Source organism: Peromyscus leucopus, chromosome 2 (genome assembly GCF_004664715.2).
Source record: "Peromyscus leucopus breed LL Stock chromosome 2, UCI_PerLeu_2.1, whole genome shotgun sequence".
Lineage (NCBI taxonomy): Eukaryota > Metazoa > Chordata > Mammalia > Rodentia > Cricetidae > Peromyscus > Peromyscus leucopus.
Genome location: NC_051064.1, coordinates 146,731,544 through 146,751,540, shown reverse-complemented (window position 1 = coordinate 146,751,540; position 19,997 = coordinate 146,731,544). Strand labels below are relative to the sequence as shown.

The 19,997-nt window shown below is 55.7% G+C and overlaps 2 protein-coding genes across 2 annotated transcripts in view; one reads left to right on the top strand and one right to left on the bottom strand.

Annotated features, from left to right (window-relative positions):
• Pex14 (peroxisomal biogenesis factor 14) overlaps window positions 1-9,599 on the top strand; it is a 146,292-nt gene extending 136,693 nt beyond the window's left edge. Inside the window, exons 6-9 of the mRNA XM_028893644.1 lie at window positions 2,574-2,676; window positions 3,848-3,945; window positions 6,672-6,763; window positions 8,382-9,599. Coding sequence (XP_028749477.1) covers window positions 2,574-2,676; window positions 3,848-3,945; window positions 6,672-6,763; window positions 8,382-8,808 — 720 coding nt within the window. The 3' untranslated portion in view covers window positions 8,809-9,599. The remainder of the gene's footprint in view (window positions 1-2,573; window positions 2,677-3,847; window positions 3,946-6,671; window positions 6,764-8,381) is intronic.
• Window positions 9,600-15,487: 5,888 nt separating this feature from the next.
• Window positions 15,488-19,997, bottom strand: part of Casz1 (castor zinc finger 1) — a 53,202-nt gene continuing 48,692 nt past the window's right edge. The window contains 1 exon segment of the mRNA XM_028893628.2: window positions 15,488-18,869. Coding sequence (XP_028749461.1) covers window positions 17,770-18,869 — 1,100 coding nt within the window. The 3' untranslated portion in view covers window positions 15,488-17,769.

Sequence of the window (19,997 nt, the reverse complement as noted above, 5' to 3'; positions counted from 1 at the left end):
CCATGTCGATATTCTCACTTTGAGTACAATCCTCAGTGAAGGAGCCGAGATAGGGAACACTGAGAGAGGCTTCAGTCTGGGCAGTTTTGCCCAGCTGCTCCAGCAAGTGTTCTGAGCACACTGAAGGTGGATGGGAGCACTGTGTTGCTCAGTAGGTCAGGTGTATCCATGAATCTTCTGGGAGTGACGACTCACAGCATCTGTAGATGTCTCGGGGTTGCAGTGAAGGCAGGAGTCCATCCTTAGGACAGTGCTGGAGTGCTGCTGGCTCCCCCCCCCCCCCCCCCGCCAGCTCTCGGGAAGCCCCTTAGATGCCCTTGTTCCACCCTGGTATTTACAACTAGCTCAGGGAGCCCACTTCTTGTTTTCTGTGGATTGTGGTAGCATCTGTATAAACGTGGGATTTTCCCTGGGCTTGTGAGTCAGCCCTCACAAGCAGAGGCGATGCTCAGAGCAGAGCTGAAGGTGTTGAACAAACATTTTCTCTCATGATGGCAGTGGGAAGGCTCAGCCTTGATCTGGAGAAAATAGTCTACAAGATGCACAGCCAGGATGGCCCCACAGCCAGGCCTGCTTACCCCGGAGAGAAGCCGTGCTCTCTTCTGAGGTCTCCCATTAACCCAGCCTGGTTTGGTGACTTTGTTTTAGGGACCCTACTGACTCCCCAGGCTTGCAGTGTGACTTTCAGCACATAAAGTGTGTTTAAACCGTGCATTCTTGGAGTCTAAGTTTCTGACCTCGTACAGTAGCTAATGACAGAGTTGTGGTGGAATATGACTTTTCAGCGCAGTGTCTGTTGCCAGAATAAGAAATTCCTGTGCAGAAATTCAGATGCCAAGTGTTGGGGACAGACTTGGGACTTCCCCTCTCGGCTGGTGCAGTGCCTTGGATGGGGCAGGCTCTCTCAGGTCGCTGGCTGCAGACAGACACCAACACAGAGTTCGCAAGTACCAAGAGCCCGTGAAGAGCACGTGATTGTCCCATCGCCTGCCCCCCACCCTCCAAGAGAACTGGAGGTGTGGCACCTTGGTTCAGATGTGACACAGAGATTGTCATCTGTTTCTGTGGAGCTCTGGCCACCAGTCTGCTTTAAAAAGAAAGGAAACATTGAAATGTTGGTCACAATGGGGACACAAAAATGTCTTCCACATCTGCTGGTAGTATTCTTTAAGTTTTAAAAAAGTGGCGGGGGGGGGGCTGTCTTGCTTTGTACAGGCACAGAGATTTAGCCACAGTGGAGGCAGCACTCCCCACTCCTGGGCTCTGGCCTCAGGAACGGGGGGTAGTTGGTGATGCAGCTGAGAATTTCTTGACTTTTAGACTTAGAAAACGTCAGGCTGCAGTTGATGAGTTCCGCTCGGCTGTGGGCAATAACTCACACTGTGGCTGCAAAGCACTTTGCAGAATAGAAACGGCTTCTGTGCATATGCTAAATGACGAGCTTCACTCCGAGTCTCTCCTGAAATGAGTTCTCCCACAAACCCCTGTGAGACCTGCTTTTCTTCACTAGTATAGAACCCATAATGGAGAACGGTCCCTCTTTTTTTCCTGTCTGGAACCCAAATAGACTGAAAACCCAAGGTCTCTCTGGGTAGCGCCTGCCAGGCTCGTGTGCTCAGCTGAAGCACTGCCCTGCAGCTTGGTGGACCTTAGACTGGGGAGTGAGGAGGTCTCCAGGTCCCAGAGTGCTTGGTGGCAAAGCACAGGCGCTCTCTCTGTTCTCCTAACACCTGATCCCTCCAACCCCTGTGCATCCTTGTTCCAAGCCCTACAGATCCCCAGCTGTGCCCCTGGGGAGGGGCTGGTCCATGGTGCTCTTGTCTGGTGGCCCTTCAGTCAGCAGCCTTGGCTTTCTCGGTCCCTGGGGCTGTTTCTCCTCTGCCCTGTTTTCAGTTCTGGGAGGACCTAGGCTGTTTTGGCTTTCTTCACAAGAAAGCCCCTTCTGATGTTTAGAAGAGTCCAAGGTGCCCTCTTTAGTAGGCTTCCGACGTGCGTGCCTTATCCCTACCACGGAAGATCAGCCATCCCAGAAGTCTTGGTTTTCCTCTCGTTTCTCCAGTCGTGTTGTGTTTTTGCAGATCTAATACTGCTTCTGGGTGGGTGGGGCAGTTTGCCTCATTCACAGAGTTCCAGTGTTAGATTCAGAAAGGGGACAGTGAAAGCCGCTTCCCTCTCCTCCCCAGAAGCCAGCCTGCGGGGCAGTGCTGGCACACCCTCTGCAGACTCTCCTTAGAACTTTTCAAGTAGAATTGAATATATATCTTTAGAAAAGTGAATGAAAGGGGCGAGGTCTCCCTCACAGAGAGACCTTCCCGAGCTTGGGGACAACTCAGAGACCTGGCCTGGTCCGTGCTAGCCACCCCTAACTCCTCCTCACCTTCTCTTGGTCTTTGTCATTTTTCCTGTAGAAGTTCTTACAAGGCCGGAACTGCAGCCTGGTAACTTTTTCAAGCACCCTTTTTCTAGTGGGGAGTGTGTTGGGACTGGAGTGACCTGCAGAAGATCAGGGCAAGTTGGGTGGTAGGATTTGAGAGACCTGAGTGGCCACCTCCTCACCTGGCCCCTTCTTGCAGAAGTACCTGCTGCCCCTCATCCTGGGAGGCCAAGAGGACAGGAAGCAGCTGGAGAGGATGGCGGCGAGTCTCTCCGAACTGAGTGGCAGCGTGGCCCAGACAGGTAAAGATTAATGACTCCATCAAGTCACCCCTCCAAGCCCCTCACGCAGCCCCTTTCGGCCCCTCCCTCTCCCTCCGTCTCCACTCTGTGGTGACTTCATTTATCTGCTCTGAGAATCTGTTCACATTTGCAAATGAAGCCGCCGTCATCTCGGTTTAATTTGAAATTGCTTGTTTACTGTCGGCGCGGCCTCAATTAATTATGTTTTTACGGAAAGGCTCCCAACCTCAGAATATTAATAAGGGGAATAAAATGACAGCCTTTCTAAGGGCTGTAAAGTTCATTTTTAATTTCTGCTTCTATGAGGTTTTCAGGGGGGTTTTCAGTGATTTTCCCCCTTCCCTCGAAGAATCCAATGCAGGGTCAAGAGAGTCTGTAATTACTGTGGCTCTCGGGACCCCTGCTACCTCCTCTGTTATCGACTCCACACGGACGGCTCTCAGTACCTGCTGCCCCAGTGATGGCCCAGATTAGCTGGGACCTGTTGTGGCAGAGGTGCTTCTTCCCTTTATGAACTTGTTTACGAAGTGGAAGCTGCGAATCTAAACCTTGGGCAGGGGAGAGAGCCACCTGTCCCAGGCAGGAGTCTCTGTCCCTCACTGGCACCTGTGCAGAGCTGTTTGGAATCCCCTAACTCATCTGTCCCATGGGCCATTGCTCCTAGGAGGCAGGGCCATAGTAGTCACAGGTCTCAACAGGTAGTGGGGCCTTGGCAGATCCTCGGTGGGGCAGGACCGAGTGGGAAACCCACCACAGATGGGGCTTGTACTTTCGAATTCCTGGATTTGGCGGAGACCTGAGCCTCAGCTTTCCTGGGACTGAAGCAGTCCTAGAGCGCCTAAGGACACTGTGAGGCCAGTGAGATGAATGATTGGAGCATGGTGGGAGCTAGAGAGCCAGGCACATCACAGCCAGGCGTAATTAGAGGGGAGAGGTTTTGGACGGATACACTGTTGACCACGGACAAGCACACAATGGAAAGATGAAGTAGAAACCCCAGAGGTTACACATAGTGCGGGTGGATCACCCCAGGCACAGATAAATTATCTGGGTGTGGGGGCAGGGGCTTACAGATAAATTACACGTGGCAGGGAGGCGGGCAGCTTGCAGGTATGTGGGCGAGGAGGGACCTTGGGCACTGACTTACCAGACATAACGCTTTCTTCCCTAGTGACTCAGGTACAGACAACACTGGCCTCTGTCCAAGAGCTACTGAGACAGCAGCAGCAGAAGGTCCAAGAGCTGGCCCATGAGCTGGCCTCGGCCAAGGTACCTATCTGTGGGCCCTGTTCCATTTAGCTCTAAGCCCTGGTCCTCTGCCTGTGCACTGTCTTCTGTGGGCCTGCTGTCCACCACTTGCCATCTTCTGTCATGGGGTGACACCTCCGAGGCCGACGCCATCCATCTCATTAGAGACGCGGGCACCACTGCATGCACTGCATTGGTGCAGTCTGTAGCCATCAGGGCCGATGTTCCTGTTTCTATGCCACCTCCTGACAGTGGGGGTGGAAAGCCACCTGCTGCTGCTGGACTTTTGATGGCAGGCATGCCCCTGCAGGCAGGGTGTAGGTCACAGCCTGGCCGAGGAAGAGTTGAGGCCACAGAGAAGTGCACCATGGGTAGTTGACTCGTTCCCACTCTACCTAACGTTCTGTGCTCACCTTGCAATGGGCAGTCTCTAGACCCAGAAATCCTGGGGTCAGATGATCTGAACGGAATTAGAGTCACCTAGGGTTGACTAAAGTGCTTTCTCTGCCTTGCTGCCTAGATCTGAAACAGTCTGCTCAGCAGCAGGCTGAAAGATCAGTCTATCTGGGATAAAATCCTTGCTCTTCCATTTGCTAACTGTTAGGCCACAGGAAGTTACTTACACAGTCTGAGTCTTTGTCTGTAAATGGAGCTGTGACAGTCCAATCTACTTTGTTGCACTGCTTATGTGCTTAAGAGTGGTGCCTGGTACCAGCCCGAGCCCAGGATTCAGCTCCCCAGCTTTGGGTGTGACAGCACCATCTCAGATAGCAGGGCTCTGAGAGGCAGCATCTGGGGTCCCTGGGGTCCTCTGAAGGGTTGGGCCCACCTGTGCTGCTCCCAGGAGTGTTGACCAGACTCTGCACAGCTGGACTGCAGATCCAGGAAACTGAACATCTTTGCACTTGTGGTGGAGGCCGGAGTCCTTGTTGTGAGGAAGGTCCCCAAAAGCTCTCCCCCAGTGTCCATTCCATTTTACACATAGGCTGTCTCACTTCCTGCTCAGGTGGCGGGTGCTACACTGCTGGGCTGTGTCCCCTCCAGGCCGCTGTAAAGCAGGCAGGAAGGCAGCGTGGCCCCCAACTTGACTGTTATCATTCAGATCTGTGGCCTGCCAGTGGCCAGCAGCCATTCCGGAAATTGGAAAACTGTTTTCAGGCCCTAAGCATGAGATGAAGACCACGTGTTGCCCTTTAAGGAGGGGAGGCTGGCTGGTGGGGGCTGCTGTGGTCTACAGGGGTCCACAGTTGTCACAGCTTCTGCCCACAGAGCCTTCCCCTGCTCTCCCTGCTGAAGCGGGCTCTGGCCTGGCACCCAGGCCTGTGATGTGTGAGGACTCCTCTTACCCCATAAACCAAAGATTCAAGCTATGTTTTCTCAGCTGTAATGTAAGTTTTTATATCTGCCTTCCAAACTCCTACTGGAGCACTGTAAAAAATGAAAAGAGGAGCTTTAAGTAATTAAAAACCTACATAAAACTGAAGCCTGTGAGTTTGCTACAACAGTTTTTAAAGAGACTGGCTAAAAAGCCCCAGATGTCAGGTTTTATTTCTAAATCCTGGCATCTGGCACCATGTGCGTTTGGAAATCCGAGTCCTTTGTGGCCGGTGAGTGGAAATTGCTCCCTTGTTAATGGGCTGCTGTAGCTTTCAAGGTCTCGAGGAAGCCAGAACAGTGGCTCCCGGGCCTTCCCGTCTGGTGGTCTGGGGTAGGGACCCCCGGGGAATGGACGTGAGGACATTGACCACTCCCTGCTCCCTCCAGACTGCCCCAGCCTCTCTTCCTGAGACTGGCAGCTGAGGTTTCTTCCCGAAAGGGTGTGCCCAGTGTGCTGTCTAGGCAAGCCTACAGTGCCCCACCTTATGTCAGGAACCATGGCCCACAAGGGAGATCCAGGGGTGTCCCCTCGGCAGCCTGGGGAGAGCCTGGGCAATTGAGAGCCTCCTGCCTCTCAGGCCTGGATACACTGGCATTACAGACCACATGGCCACCCACAGCCCCAACCTGTGGACAGCTGCCCAGCCTTTCCTCTTGACACAGTAAGGTGTGATTCTTCAAGGTTCTGTGGTAGGAAGGTGCCCTTTGGGGACAAGGTTGAGTTCTTCTGTCCACTCAGCCTTGATTTGTCACAAAGAATGAATAAGATTGAGTGGGATGGGACATCCTCCTTGACCCTTGGAAACCTCTGGAGATCTGAAGTCTCAGCTAGGAACAGGCTGCATTAGGGTGAGGCCGCCATCTTGGCCTGCTTAAAGGCAGAGCTATGGACAGACAGACAGCACAGGCGCTCAGGCCTCTCTCCAGCCTCGCTCTGTCTGCTCTGTCTGACTAGTTAGTGCTGACTGGTTAACGCTGATTGCAGGGAGGCATTGTGTTGAGATAGCTTGTGTTTATTGGTGGTGGTTATGGAAGTATCCAATAGTCAACCAAAGTGGAAGATCCTCATGGCTACACCTAGGACCATGTCAGTGTCTGTGGGAGAGGTAGGGCTTGTTTGTTATTTACACAGGACACTGTGAGGCCACCTATAAACACACAGTGACTTCTTAGCATCATTGTAAACCTGGACAGGGTTTGGGGGTTATTCGTTGGAGGGTGTTGTCGCTGCTTGGTGTGACAGTGGCCGAGTAGGACACAGAATGGCTTGCAGCTGCTGCCCCGCCCAGGACCCTCCTGAGTCTGCCCAGCCCTGGCCCAGGCTGTGCAGGCACCACTGTGACCCATGTTACCTGTGCTCTGACTTTCAGGCCACGACGTCAACCAACTGCATCCTGGAGTCCCAGAATATCAATGAGCTCAAGTCGGAAATCAACTCCTTGAAAGGGCTTCTTTTGAATCGGTAGGAGAGGGAGCTCGGGGCTCTGTCTTGTCCAGGGTCAACCTGGGGGAGGGAGTGTGGCTTGTGGGCTTGTTCAACTCAACCTTGTTCAACAGCAGCGTCACAGGTGGGACAGGACCCTCACTGAGCTGGGGCTTCAAGATCTCGAACCTGACCTCAGCCACTCCTGCCTCTCCTCCTAAGGGGCCCACACCAGGGGGACAGTGTCCCTAAGAGTCGCCTTAAAAACGGCGTTGGCAGAGAGCAGGGGCTGCAAGCAGAGAACTCTCAGGCACACGGCACTTACTGACACGGGACCCCTGGAGGTGGCTGCTCCTTCCTGAGCATGGCACCTCTCTGGGCAGCCTTGTCTCAGACAGCATCCCACTGAGGGCTACAGGGTGTGAGAGCTTGCCTCAACAGAATCAGCCTGTCCCTGTGAAGCTTCCTGGTGCCCCTGTAGGAGCAGCACATTGTTCTCAGTGTAGCCCTGACTGGGGAGTGACCAGGCCAAAAAAGCTGGAAGTGTAGTGTCCAGGAAGCTGGAATGAGCAGTCAGTCGGCCTGAGTGTGCCCTGCCTGGCAGGCTGTGTCTGGACATGTGTGTGTCTGCTTGGCCAGGGGCAAGACCATGACACCCAAGGTGGGCCTTATGGGGGTGGCAAGGAGGGGTAAGGGGTGCTGTGATAACCCCAGGCTAGAGGAGCATGCTTCCTAAAGCCTCCCACATCACGATTTTCAGATGGACGGACAGACATGGGTCTCTATAACAGATGTGGGCAATCCAGGGAGGGCAGGCAGATTGTTCTTAGAAGTCTTTGGCTTTCCTAGAAGATAGTTGCCTCTGTGGCCAGGGGACACATGCGGCCATGGGTGACACTGAAGCCCAGAGAAGGACAACAGTTTGGTGGCGCATTTGTGTAGCTGACGGGTGGTGCAGGGTCTGGTACTTGTACCACCACGTGGACTCTGGGTTCGAAGGCTGAGTCTGTGACTGGTGCTGGGAGGTGGCGCAGTCCTGGACAGGAGCAGGGCCTGTCCTCTTTCTGAACCATGACCATGCTGACCTAACTTCTCAGGTCTGTCCTGGAATGGGCATCCGTCTGGGCTGGCTTTTCCTTGGTCAAAGCTTGGGCTCATAGGTTTCCAGCAAAGGGTTCCAACATCACCGTTTGCTCTTCACTGCCTCTGCTCCCCTGACCAGTAGCCAGGATTCCCCACTGCTGCCTGGGGCTGAAGTGATGGACGCACTAGCCAGGGCTCCTGGGTTCCCAGCCTGGGCCCCTTTGGCCTCCTGTCTTCTCCCTGTGTAGCCACAGGAGTGGGGCGGGGACAGTGTTGACTGGGGGTGGGGCAGGCCCCAGAGTGTGCTGGGCCCCCAGCTGGCAGAGCAGCAGCTGCCAAGGCAGGTTGGTCCTGAACTGGGACGGGGTGAGGCTGCATCAGGACCGAGTGGGGCAGCACAGGGCACTTCCGGTGTCCAGCTTGACTAATGAGACCTCCAGTCCCCTGCCTTGTGGCCCCGGAGAAGCTGCTCCTATCCCTGAGCCTTTAGGGATCAGGGATCAGGGAGTGCGTGACACTGGAGCCAGATGCTGTCACCAACCTCTACCTACTTTTTTTCTTCTTCCACTGCCAGGAGGCAGTTCCCTCCCTCCCCATCAGCCCCGAAGATCCCCTCCTGGCAGATCCCAGTGAAGTCTCCATCACCCTCCAGCCCCGCGGCCGTGAACCACCACAGCAGCAGTGACATCTCCCCTGTCAGCAACGAATCCACGTCCTCCTCTCCTGGGAAGGAGAGCCACAGCCCCGAGGGCTCCACAGCCACCTACCACCTGCTGGGCCCCCAGGAAGAGGGTGAGGGGGTGGTAGATGTCAAGGGTCAGGTGAGGATGGAGGTGCAGGGTGAGGAGGAGAAGAGGGAGGACAAGGAGGACGAAGAGGATGAGGAGGATGTCCTTGGGGTACAGAGGGAGGACCGGCGGGGCGGGGACGGGCAGATCAATGAGCAGGTCGAGAAGCTGCGGCGGCCGGAAGGCGCCAGCAATGAGAGTGAGCGGGACTAGGGCTGGCACCTGGCGTGCCCACCTTTCCAGGACATCAGCGGCAGGTGGGCACGCGTGGGCTCTGCCCCCACGAGGGGGCCAGCAACCCGGGTAGGGGTGGGGCTGTCCCCGGATGCAGCAGTGTGGGGTTGCGTTTCTGTTCACCAGCCTCCCAGCCCCCTCCCCAGCCCCAGCCCTGGTGACCCTGGCTGTTCGTAGCCAGGCCGAGGACTCGGGAGCCCTGTGCTCAAGCCCCTGCCGAGCCCCTCCTGGACAGGTGTCTTGTCCAGGTGTGCCCTTCAGTATCTTGACTACCTGACACCATGCATGGCCAGAGCTCATGTCATCTCGTGCCCCCTGTCACCTCAGTGCAGGGGGACTATGGCCCCCTTGGTCTTGCTCTCTCCCACTGTGCCCTGGCCTGGCCTGTGGCTTCTTCTTTGCCTGTTCCAAAAGCCGGAGCCCTGGACCTGCTCCTCGTTTTGTGGGCCTGCCGGGACCCAGCCTCCCCACAGCCAGGTCCTGGCTGACTGACACACGCTGCCCTTGGGCACCTGTCCCCAGCCCACCTGACGTGTTGTCCTGTATGCCACACAAGACCATCCTCGCTTGCTGTGTCGTGGTCTGGCTACTCGGGGGTCAGGCGTACTTCTCCCTCTACAGTGGAGCCAGGCAGCAGGGCCTTCCTGACCAACAGCCACGTCTGTCCTTCCCACTGAGAAACACATGTTCATTTATGTGATCATGTATAGATTTCAGAATATAAGATATGACTGTACATAATTGTAATAAATATGAGTTGCCATATTTAACTCCTGACTCTGGCCTCATCTGCTAGCACCTGCTCCTCCTCCGAGGTGGGTCTCAGCTACAGCTCCACCAGGTGACCACCGGAGTAGGGCCCTGAGGGATGAGGGCTCCCGGGGACCTGTCAGAGTCGCTCACCCAGAACTGGAGGGGCTCCTTCCTTGCGCTGGTGTCTGTGGAGGGCGACACTCCCCTGAGAGCAGGAAGGAAGGGACTCGTTACTGTATATAGACCTGCTGCTGCGGGATGAGCTGCCTTCCTTAAATGGATGCACATTCCCCAGGAGCCTGTCTGTGCTCGGCTGGTCCCTCGCCTGCTCGCTCGAGCTCTCCCTGACTCCTTTTAACCTTCACAGTGTGCTGAGCTGTGACCAGAAAGCTGGGCAGGAGCAGCGCCCTCCAAAGGACACTCTACCCTTTCCACTGGGGTCTGGCCAAGCCTGGACTCACGGAGAGTGTCCTTCTTATCTTGTGTCTTGTGTGGGTATGGGCCTGAGAAGTGGATCGTGCCTAGGTGAAGTCACTCAGCAAGGTACATGTCCTTCCGATGGCCTTGCAGGCCACTGCTCCCCATCGTCTGGGCAAGGAGTGGGGGACATATCAGTATGGCTGAGGGGTGTGGCTTTGGGCTGTTTTGTCCCAGAAGATGCCTACCTCCCACGCTCTGTCTCTGTCTCAGGTCTCCCCTTTATCGGCTCACATGAACCCTCTGGTTTGGATCTCTAGCCACCTGGTCCCCAGATAGAAGCAGAGCCCTGGAGAGAGCTCCCGTGCCCACATTCTTTTCCTCATGTCCTTGAGGGAGCCATGACTCTTCATTCCTGGGGACAACTAGCCTACATGGCTGGGGGCCTTGCTCTCTCTCCCAGGAACCCTAAAGAGTCCCAGTGTCAGGAGGCAGGTGGGTAGACTTGGGCCATCTGGTGGGTGGGACACCTGGATCCTGGGGACATGGTTGCTGGGTGGTCACAACCCCTTTTGGTCCATTTGTTACTGTTTGTAACTTCTGAGGTCCCCCCAGAAAAGACCAGAAGGCAGATGCCCTGGGACAGAAATGAAGCCGGAGTGGGGTCTGGGGCGGCGAGTGCAAAGTGCTGGCCACCGCAGCCTCTCTCGCCCAGCAGTGCTCTGCTTGCTTTGAATGTGAGAGCTGGCCCTGAGCGTCCTCTGTGCCTCGCCGCCCCCAGTTTTCCCCACCTGGGGGCGGTACCAGGTCCGAGGGGCCTGGGCTCAAGCTCAGAAGAGAAGGGAGAGAAACCTGGCTTCAGCTTTTGAGGACAGAGAGTCTGGCGTGACTTCAGGGAGAGAAAAGCCCCTCCCCAAAACTGCGTGAGGGCTGCCTAATAAAGGCGGCTGCTGGACGGGGGAGACAGCCCTTCGGAAAAAAAGCCTTTCATTAGAAAAATAATGCATTTCATCCAAATAAGGTAAAACTATTTGGAATGGGGCAGAAGTGAGCAGCAGGCAGCGCCCGTCAGGCCCGCTCTGGAAGGCAGTACATTATTAAACTCAATTACGACGTCTTTTTATAAAGTGTCGTTTGGGAGAGGACGAACCCCAGTGCTTGGAGGCCGTGCCCAGCTGTCTTGACCCCCCTGCATGAGCTCCCCTCAGACTCTGGCCTCCCCCAGTGCTGGGTGACTCACTGGAACTACCTTGGGCAGGATAGAAAGGACTGACGGGTGGGGGGAGCCACCCAGGGAGGAAGGGGGCTGGGGGTAGGGAGGGCCTGCCTCAGGCACCCCAGGCACTGTTGTGGGGAAAGGAGCACCAGGGACTACCAAGTCTGTACCCCAAAACATTGGGCTTCTCTGAAGTATATGTGTATAAATACCTAAGTTAGGAAAGCTTGTCACTTGGAAGGGAACAGACGGACCCTCTACCTGGGCGACTGAGTTGTGGCGTGTGTTTACAGGATTCTCTATCACTCACTCACTATTTTTTAATAATACAACCCTCCTCCTCGTTCTGAGTGACTTGGCCATTGATAGGAAAATGGTCTGTGATTGTCCTTTGGGGCTCTCATACCCACTACTTACTCTGGGACCCATCCAGGCTTGAGAAGACACTGGCCCTCGGGGGTCTTGGCCAGGCCTCTCCTCTGAGGACCGTCCAGGGAAGGAGGGGGCTTGCCGTGGTCATCCTCAGGAGCACACTGAATTCAGGGCTGCTTTCTCCTGGTCTAAACACTTCCGTGGGACAGCAGAGGAGGAGTCCTCCCCGGGCAGGAAGCCCAGGCCTCACTGGACTTTTGGCAGGTGGAGCCTGGCTCCTTTTCTCAACCTGCTCCTGGCCTGGCACAGGTCTTTCTCATCCAGACCCACCCTGTCTGGCCAAGTGGCTAAGGGAAGTACTTTAGCTGATACCTCAGGGTCTCTACACAAGTGGCATGCCCATGCCATGGCACACATTGCATATGGCCACGGGGGCCTGCCGTTTCCACACCCCAGCCTGCACAGTCCCATCTCAGGTCATAACCCCATGGCTCCTCATCCAAACCAGTCTGAGAGTTCAGCCTGCCTTTTGGGAACTACCTGAAAGATGAACAAGTCTTCCAGTTCACTTTCCCCGAGGGCTTTGAAGGCTGTGTTCTCCCAGAAGAGGGCGGGTTTGTGGAACTTTATAAGGAGACGCCTGGACTCTTCCCTTGCTCCACAGCGAGGCCTGGGAAGACTTTAAAGGAACAGGGATGTTGTGTCCAGTCCCAGCTACCCGGGAGGCTGCAGCAGTGAGGAGCCCAGGAGTTCCAGGCTCTGGAGAGATCCTCCAAGAATAAAGGAGACCCAAGTAAGTGAACAAGCAGTAGGGTCGTGGCTGGAGAGACAACTCCTCCTCACGGTACAGTCAACAAGCCCACCCTAAGTTGAAAAGTTGAGTGGGAAAGTCCCATAACACACCAGTGTCCAGACCCCCGCACGGCAGCACGGCACGCTGGCACGTGGCCACTCCCTTTGCCGTGGCCGGTGGATTGTGAGCTGCGGCTGTGTCTGGCTAGCCTGCTTTGGTGTGTGTGTGTGTGTGCACACACACGTGAATGAATGTGCGCATAGAGGCCATCTGGCCAGGGGTGTCTTCCTTAGGAATACTGTCCACCTCCTTTGAGACACCTCTCATTAGCCTGCAGCTCACTTGGTCAGGCTTGACTGGCCATGAGCCCTAGGGATCCGCCAGTCTCTCCATCCCAGCACAGACACTGTAGGTGTGTGCCACCATGCTAGCGTTTTTTACAAGGGCTTTAGGAATCGAACTTGGGTCTTTGTACTTGCAGGGCAAGTGCTTTACCAACCGAGCCGTCCCCCCAGCCCCAGCCCCACCCCCACTGTGGTTTCCATGGACTCTAAATAAAGCTATGGTAACTTGGATGTGTGTGTGCAGTTTGATGTCTGGCTAGCCCATCACCCCAACTCTGGCATCATCTCCAGGGCACTGCCATTGCAAGGGACCTGTATAGACACAGGGCACAGCAGTTGGCCTCCAGAGGCTTAGGCGAAGCTAAGGGTTGGACGTTTTGAGGCAGGCAGGGCCGGATAACGTTCCTTGGTGGGGAATGGGCAGGGTCTCCCTTAGTGACATGATCCCAAAGGCCAAGAAGCAGCTCTCCACATCCTGGAAGTCACTTTTTGTCATCTTGCCCCCAAGTTGGGATAGCTCTTGCCAGAAAGGGTGGCACAAGTGGCCTTCTTTGTTTCTGCAAGGTCCCCAGTACTCTGGGGGGGGGGGGGTCTTGCTTCTTGGAGACCTGACCTGTCCTTAGGCAGCAAAATGTTCATCCCTGTGTCCTGGCTCTGAGCCAAAGCCACCTGCAGAGCTGGGATCACCTCTCATGACAGAGAAGGGACACCTGTGTTGCCCAATGGCCTGGAAACACTGCCCAGGGAGGACACTGTCTTAGTGCTGTGTATCCCCCAGAGCCGGGGGCAAGGCCCACACTAGCAACTGGCCCCATTGCCTGGGCACCCTGGCCAGCCCTGTCTGGGAAGGAGGCTGTCCACTGAGACCAGCTGCAAGCATGCACAGCTGTTTCTAACTCATTCCTCGAGGTTACAAAACTCTTGAATTTGCCCCAGTTTGGGTGTTGAAGCATCACACACTACCACAGCTAATTAAACCCCAGAGCAAAACATGTTTTACAGCATTTTGTACCAAATCCAGCAGGCCACAGGGAACCTCCTGGGCCCTGGGCCCTGGGGTGGAGTGCTACCCACAGCAACTAGCTCCCCGCCTGGCTCTAGGGCTAGGGCTAGAACCCCATCTAAGTGGGCTCATGTACCTGATACAGGCTTGTGTGCCCTTCTTGGCCCTTCAGGGCCAGCAACTCATTCTCTGAAGGGCCACCTGGTGCCTTTCCCTGGGCACTGCCTGAAGGTGGCTAGCAGGCTGCTTCCATCATCCTTTGGTATGGTCTGCCAAGGTCTGTCCAGAAAGTCCAGGGACAGGAGATGAAGGGATGGGTTTTTTTTTTTTGGGGGGGGGGGTGCAGTCAAGATTAGTGAACTGCCTAATTAGTGTGCCCCTCCCCTGGGCCCCATGAGTCTGCCTCAAAATCTGCCTCCACTGTGCTGTGCCCAGAAAGCCCCGTGGCCACACCACCCACCAGCCTATTGCCAGCTGAGCTTGGGGCTTGGCTCCCTGCCTCTCCTCAGGCCCCACGGGAGGCAGCGCAGCCCACCAGGGCCTGTGAAGCTCCAATAATGGTTTTAATTTGTTGAACTTGTGTTTTATCCCATAAATTAGTCACTGTTTTATTTAACAGAATCGAGATATCCACAAACAACAGGCGAGTTCCAACTTGAACATTTTAATAAGACCAAAAAAAGTCTCTATTTTCATGTCTGTTACAAACATATTTATGTAAATAGCCTGTGGGCCTTGTTCCAGGAGCCCAGCAGAAAGGGAAGGAAGAGCACTCGATGCTTGCCTGGAGAGGCTGTGTGTGAGAAACACACCCAGCCTGGCACCAGTGGGCCAAGCTTGAGTGTGCCGGGCTCGGCGACGAAGAGTGTACTACAAGAACTCGGCTTTTTGAGACCCTTGGGAAAGTGACATGGTGTCCCCCGCGGCAGGAGTCAGTGTGATGGTGCTCAGTGGGGAAGACCAGGGTGGGCTCTACATGTCTCTTCCCTGAGGCCTTGGGCAGCTCTGGCCACTTGGAGACCAGCTCTGAGTGAGGCTGGCATGGTGCGGATGATGACAAGATTGAGTCAGGTCACCCGCTGGAAATGATGGGGTAAACAGAGGCCATGTGACCTGTGCTTGACTTCGCTTCCAAAGGTGTCCTCAGCCATAGTGCCACCAGGGCCAGCAGCTTAGGCCTTGGCTTGAAGGCTGCAGACCCATGACCCTATTCCTCTGAATCTGCCACCATGTGCTCCAAGCAGGAGCTTCGCCAGCATCCGGACTGGATCCGGGTACGTGCTGTTCCCAGACTGGGCAGGTCCCTGCAGGAAGAAGGAAGGCGCTGAAGGATTGCCTTGCCAAGTGGCAGCCCTGGAGCCCCTGAGAATACACAGGAGAGCTGGCCAGAGTGTAAGGCCTGGGGAGGCTTGAGGCGTCAGGCTTCACTGCCAGGTGGTCCTGCTAAGGAGTGATTCCTGAGCCTCGAGTGGGGTTCGGGTGGGGCTGAGGGGAGGGCCCTCCTTTTTCAGTTGAGCAAGGTTTGAGCCCCCCCCCAGCCCTCCCCAGTCATCTCTCTCTAGCAAATAGTGGGAGAATCTAGCCTTATGCTCGGAGGCAAAACTAGTCTATCCGAAACCCCTGCCCTGCTGGCGTCAAAGTGGCCAAGTCCCTCCTCCTGTCCCTGGGCACTTGGAGACTGGCTGTGTTTGGGCCACCCCACACATTTGGGTCACGGCCAGCTACTCCAGGATAATTTTAAAAATAAAGATAATGTGACGGATTTTTTTTCCAGTTTTTATTGAGTGAAAATGTCAAACCTTGCATCAGTCATGCAAAAAAATCAAATAAATAAAACACATATATTAAATTTCTAATAGCACTAAATTCAAGTGGAAAAATATTCAGTTCTTAATAACCAGGTGCCGAGGAGACCAGATTCAAGTAATCAGGGCACGCGCTGTTCAGTTCGCTTTCACGGTCTGCATTTTTGTCTCAAAACCTCTCTATATATCTCTATATATCTATATATGTATATACATATAGATATATACACACATATGTGCATACATATTACTTTTATATTTATATATATACACATACATAGTTATAAAACATTAAAAAGAGCATTGGTGGATCAGGCATCATTTTCCTCACAGAAAGAAAATAAAACAAAAATTACACATTAAAATTCAAAATGAGCTAGCAATGGCTTATAGTCCTAATGTGCAATATGAAGCTTACAAAAGGCTAGACTTCGCACTCTCCGCGTCTTCTTTTCTTTTTTTTTCTTTCTTTTTTTTTTTTTTTTTTGTTTGATTTTGCTACATTGAAAAAATTTTTTTTTAATTTTGTTTTTTCCTTTACAAAACTCATTCCACAGAGGCAGGTGCTGTGGTAGGTCAGACTCTGGGCGAACTCGCAGCAGCAGCATGGAGGCTCTGGCAGGGGCTGTTTAGAAATCAACGTGTTTCCTGTTGGATTAGGTACTCTCCACCGTGCCCTCCCTGCACCCTCTCCATCTCCAGTTCAGGTGGTCCTGGCTTTCTGGCTATGGGCAGCCAAGAGGGGACGCGCGCGCGCGCGCGCACACGCACGTGTATACACACACACACACACACACACACACACACACACACACACTAGGAGACAGATAAAGAAAACCACTGTCCCGGTGAAGATGTGTGGGAGGGGCTTGCGGTGGCAGCGTCACCCCTCTGCTGGGTTGGCCCGCTGTCTTCCAGCCTGCCACTGGCCAGGATCTGGAGTGCACAGGTTCACACCACAAGCCTGGCCTCAGGCAGCCTGCTCCTTCTGGAGCAGCGGCTGGCCATGTGCCTGCAGGTGAGCCCCGAGCTGAGCCCAGGTGGCCTTATTGCCTCCAGGAAGGGGTATTTTGGAAAAGGAACCAAATCTTGGTGGGCTGTACCAGCACAAAAGCATCCCAAACAAAATAATAAACAAAACTGAAACAAGAAGGAAAAAAAAAAAGCCCTATGAAGCCACACGCATAACCAACAGAAAACCCCTCAAATGTTAAATTAGCTACAAACTTGTATCAAGAGAATAGTCGTTTTTTTCCTTGTCTCTACAAAATTCAAGTTAAAAGTTGGAATCACGCAGCCCCCATCAGTGCTAGTGTGAAGACAAAACCTCAAACTGAGGCCTCTAAAATAAATGCTAAACAATTCCATTGGAGAAATTGCACTCAGGTCCCCAATCCAGGGCTGGTTTGGAGGCGGGGCTCAGCTCCCTCGCACCCACCCGCTTTATTTATTTATTTATTTATTTATTTTCTTCTTCTCTTTTTGTTCTATGGAGAATAATAACCTTTACAGGAAAAATACTGTACAACTTTCTTGGTTTTTTTTTTTTTTCATTTTGATTATTAAAGCCAAAACCAGTCGCATCCTTCCTGTTTGCACCAGAGTGACCGAGACCCTCGCCTCCAGCGCCCCCCCCCCCAGCTGTGCCTGCTTTGGACCACAGCCTCGATTCGCTGGAGGATGGGCCGGGGCCTGAGCGGCACCAGACCCGGACCACAGCTCGCTCTGGGGCGGGGATGCCGACTTGACTCGCTGCTGATTGCATGAGATTCCCTCCATGTCCCTGTAGTGTCTGTCACCCGTGCTGATGCTGACCATCTTCGGCCCGCCCTCCCCCGAGTCAGGGGGAGGTCTTAGCTGCATTAGGGGGGGCCCGCCAGATGCTACAGGTGCCTGCCGCCCCGCATCCCGGTGACCCCCGCGGGGAGCCCTGAGCAAACAAGGACCTCGCGTGTGGGCACGGGGAGGAGCGCAGGCCAGCGCAGGGGAGCGCAGGGGAGCGCTGCCACCCGGACACAGCACCTGCTATTCCCTGAACACCCGCTCGGGCAGGCCGGGAGGGGGGCGCGGGCGGCCCGGAGCACCAGAGGGGTCCCCGCCTCTGCCCTGAGACGGACTCGGGGTCCGGAAGCACCGGCGGGGCCAGGGCGCCTCCCTCCCTGGGGCGGCCCAGCGGGGTCTGTACACAGGGGTTCACATAGAGAGCAGTTCCAGAGGGGACTGGAGTGGCGCGGCAGCTAGGGTGACGTGGCGGTGGGCGCCGGGCCGGGGCCACCCAGGGCCGCCAGTGGGGTCCGCGCGCCCGCCTCGCCCGCAGCCTCGGGCAGCGACTCCTCCGAGTCGGTGCGCAGGTCCTCGTCGTCGTCATCATCATCTTCCTCCTCCTCGTCGTCGTCCTCTTCATCGTCATCCTCATCGTCGTCCTCGGCCTCCTCCTCGGGCAGCTCCAGCTCCTCCTCATCGTCCTCCTGGGAGGACTCCCCAGCGGTGGCGGTGGCGGAGGCGGCAGGGGCGGGCGCGGCAGGACCGTCGCGAGGCCCGGGGATGGTGGCAGGCGGGCCGGGGTCCCCCGTGTCCCCGAGTAGGCCCAGGCCCGCAGCCGCCGTCTGCAGGAAGAGCAGCGAGCCGGGCTCGGCGGCCAGCGTGAGCGAGCCGTCCAGGTTGACGGGCGCGCCCGGCGAGGCCGCGGGCGGCTCCCCTCGCTCCTGCTTCTCGTGCTTGCGCTTGTGCGAGTCCATCTGCGACATGCCCACCACCGTGTGGCGGCAGCCCGGGTAGGTGCAGTGGAAATGCGAGCACTTGAGCTTGTACTTGCAGTCGGGCACGGCGCAGTCGGCGCTCGAGCTGAACTGGCAGAAGCCGGCGGCGCTGATCACGTCCTGCTTGCCGTGGTGCTTGCGGTGCGCCGTGACCTTGGTGCTGTCCGTGCAGCGGAAGCGGCAGCGCAGGCAGTGGAAGTGCGTGCTGGTGCCCGAGAACGGGCAGTCGGCGAAGTGGCAGCTGAGCGTGGCCTTAAAGCGCTTGAAGTCGTCCAACACCAGGTTGTCCACGCGGTCGTGGTGCTGGGCGTGCTTGTACATGTGCGTGCGCCCGCAGAACTTGTAGCCGCAGTTCTCCCGCGTGCAGTGGTAGTGGGTGACCTTGAGCGAGAACTGGCAGGCCGTGTCCTTGCAGTCCTCGTAGAGGTCGAAGCGCCGGAAGCCCTCCAGCATCATGCCCTCGTCCAGCATCTTGCGAGAGGAGGCTGTCTTCCTCCGCTTGCCAAAGGGAGACATGTCCTCGATGATCCAAAAGCGCTTTTTGGCCCCTGAGGCTGTCGGCATGGAGATGGTGTTCCCTAGGGAGGGGCAGAGAGAGGTCAGCGTGGAAGGGGTGCCCTTTTGGCAGCAGGGCCCACGTGGGCACCATTTCCAGGGTCACACCCACACAGGGCCCCTGATCCTGGCATGGTGGCCAGCGGACACCGCTCAGGAGCAACACCCTGGCTCTCCCCTGGCCGGGAGCCTCTCCCACAGCCCCCTGGGGAACAGCAGGGAGTCCCAGGCTTCCCCTGCCTTCTAGGTCTGCAGGATGACCACACAGGCATCCCGGGATGTGGTGGCTGCTTCCTGGCCAGTTTGGGTGGGAAGTGAGGACACATCCCAGTGCTAATTGAAGCTGAAGGGGAAGCTGGGAATCTAGGTCGGCAGAGTGTAATTACCCAAGTTGGACCCAGGCCAGGACGCCATCACACGCCTGCCTCTAATGAGGGACAGGCCGGCTCCCTTCCTGCCAGCTCACCAGTCTCGGCTGCCTAACTGTCTGTGCTGGAGGGCTTGCCTCCTGGAAGCAGGGATGCTGAGTGCCCCAGGGCCTTGTGGGCCTGTGACTCCTTGCCCCTAGGAACATCTCTCTATACCAGAAGTTTCTCTAGGGTTTCAGAGTTTTCTGCCTGGCCTGAGACCTGAACTCAGGGGCTCAGTGAGGATCCCCTGAGAACCACCCTGGTCCTAGGCTGCTTCTCAGGGCTCAGGAAGACTGTGACCACAGGCTTCTCTCTGCCTTCCTGGAAGGCACCTGACAACATCCGCAACTGCCTCCTACTGGCTCTATCACACTGGGGAAGAGGCCTCCAGCCCTGGCATTCCATCCCTCCTTCCCCAAGAACAAAAGACCCCAGGCCTGGCCCTGCCCAGGGTTGATGAGGCATCTTCTTTCCTGAGCCTTCCCAGGATGCCTGGCTCCCTACCACCCTTTTTCAAAATTCTGCCATAGCATATTGGGAAGAAGACCCAATCACCCAGCTTTGGCAAATGAAGAGAAACCAAGGGCTGGGATGGTGTGGGGACATCCAGGCAGGGGGTAAGGTCTAGAAATCTGTGGGGACAGAGCCCTGCAGCTTGAAGTCATGGGGCTTTGCTGGCTCTGCTGGCAACAGGGCTTTCAGTGGGTGAATTCACTCTGCCCGCTCAGGGCCACCACCCCT